Source organism: Antrostomus carolinensis, unplaced genomic scaffold (assembly GCF_000700745.2).
Source record: "Antrostomus carolinensis isolate BGI_N321 unplaced genomic scaffold, ASM70074v2 scaffold6879, whole genome shotgun sequence".
NCBI classification, from domain to species: domain Eukaryota; kingdom Metazoa; phylum Chordata; class Aves; order Caprimulgiformes; family Caprimulgidae; genus Antrostomus; species Antrostomus carolinensis.
Window position 1 is genome coordinate 90788 of NW_010340597.1, and position 1790 is coordinate 92577.

The window sequence follows — 1790 nt, forward strand, 5'->3', positions numbered from 1 at the left end:
CAGAAATAAGTGCTGGTTACACGACGAAACGGTGCTGTCAGAGCTCCTCATTTCATAGCTGTCCCTGATCTGAGACCAGACCAAGCACTCTGTCCATTTGCACTACTTTAAAAGGCAAAGAGAAAGTCAAGGAACACACTGAACCCTCCAACACAGTCACATCACTACACGTTTGCCTCCCGCAGCGTGAAAGGTGCCCTGAACTTCTCCTTTACTTGCCAGGAGTCATCTCAGGTTTCTAGATGTGGTTTTCTCTGGAAACACGTTCGGGTCTCCATCACTATCTGTGGGATGCTTACGCACGCTGCCGGAGGGACGGGTTGTCACCACTCACACGGGACGTCTCTGTTCCGCCGTGGCCCATGATGGCTGATTCCCAAAGGCACAAAGTGACCAATCTTTAGACTTATACACAAGGTCTACATATATATATATATATATATTTATATATATATGTACACACACACAATTACATACATATTTAAATATATATATATACATATATATATATATTTGGGGTTGGTTTTTCTCTTTTATCTTTGTTGGTTTGCCTTTTCCCTCCTTTCTTTCCCTTTTAACTTAATGGTGTAGTCTCCTCTGAGGAGGGCTCTGGTATATGTTCTGGAGACTTCTCTGTCTCCAAAGAGACTTCTGGCTTCTCCTCTGTCAATTTAGGCTCCTCGGGGGCTTGAGATCCCTCCAGCTCTTGACTCTGAGCCTGGCTGTTCATTTTCTCTTCTGCTTCAATTTCCTCTGAGGTGGGAATGGAGTTTTTCTTTGGACGGCCTTTGGGCTTTGTTGGAGCTTCCTGTCCACCTTTCAACACCTGGAGCAAAAAGAGATGAACCATCAGGATCAAGCTGAACTCCACTGCTGTGAGAGAGCCTTTAGAGAAGGCTGTCCCAAAGGTCAAACTCTGCTTTGACCTCAGAGTTAATGCCTGACTTGATCACCACCACTGCCTCACAGAAATTCCTGCGTTCATGGAGCGACTTCACCCATTTTCTCATGTAAATAAAATGAAATGCAAACATTACCAGCAAGGACACTCAGAACTTTGGAGGTCTCCAAGTCAGTTCCTACAGGAGGCCCAAAACCAACCTAGGCACACAAGTCCTCAACACTACAGACAGAGAAGATTTTATGCAGAATTCAGTTCCTTTCCTGGGTGTTTGCTTTATTCAAAGCCCAAGTAAGAACAGTCATAAAGGTTAGCCAGAATTTGCTGACTGCCTTTCCTCCAGCCTCTCTGCCTTCTGAAATAGCCTTTATTTATTTGTTTTTATTTTGTAACACAGGTATTAAAATGCACGAGACCCCTCTCATCTGAGTTAAAGGTGGAAGTCACCAAGACAAGCCTATTCCTGTGTTTAATTCCCTCTCCCTTCACACCATCACTGCAGCAACAAGACACTTCCAACCAAAGATCTGTACTCAAGTTAATCCCAAGTTTGTTTTAAGTGGCAGTAACTTCTGCAGCTGTCACACACATTCAAAGATACAGTCTAGAACTGCATCTCCTCTCCCAGATCAGAATACATAAACATCTCCACTGGAGAATGTCACAGCATCGTTGTTCCCACCAGGATTTATTGGACACTTGTCCTTTCTAAAAGCATTTCAACTGGCAAAGGGCCACGAAGCTGAGAACAAGTGAAAGAGGTGAAAGGAAGATATTTAAAGCAAGAATTAATGATATTAGCTCTCAAAACTGCATTGGTTTCCATGGAGCAATACAATCTCTTTTGTCTATGCACATAACCAAACCCACAAGCATTAGGACCACAGGA

The 1790-nt window shown here is 43.5% G+C and overlaps 1 protein-coding gene across 1 annotated transcript in view; it reads right to left on the reverse strand.

The window, feature by feature from the left end:
• Positions 1-550: 550 nt before the first annotated feature.
• Positions 551-1790, reverse strand: part of BARX2 (BARX homeobox 2) — a gene marked incomplete at its 5' end in the record, with an annotated part of 34280 nt that continues 33040 nt past the window's right edge. The window contains one exon of the mRNA XM_010176199.2: positions 551-826. Within this exon, the coding sequence (XP_010174501.2) occupies positions 575-826 (252 nt within the window). The remainder of the gene's footprint in view (positions 827-1790) is intronic.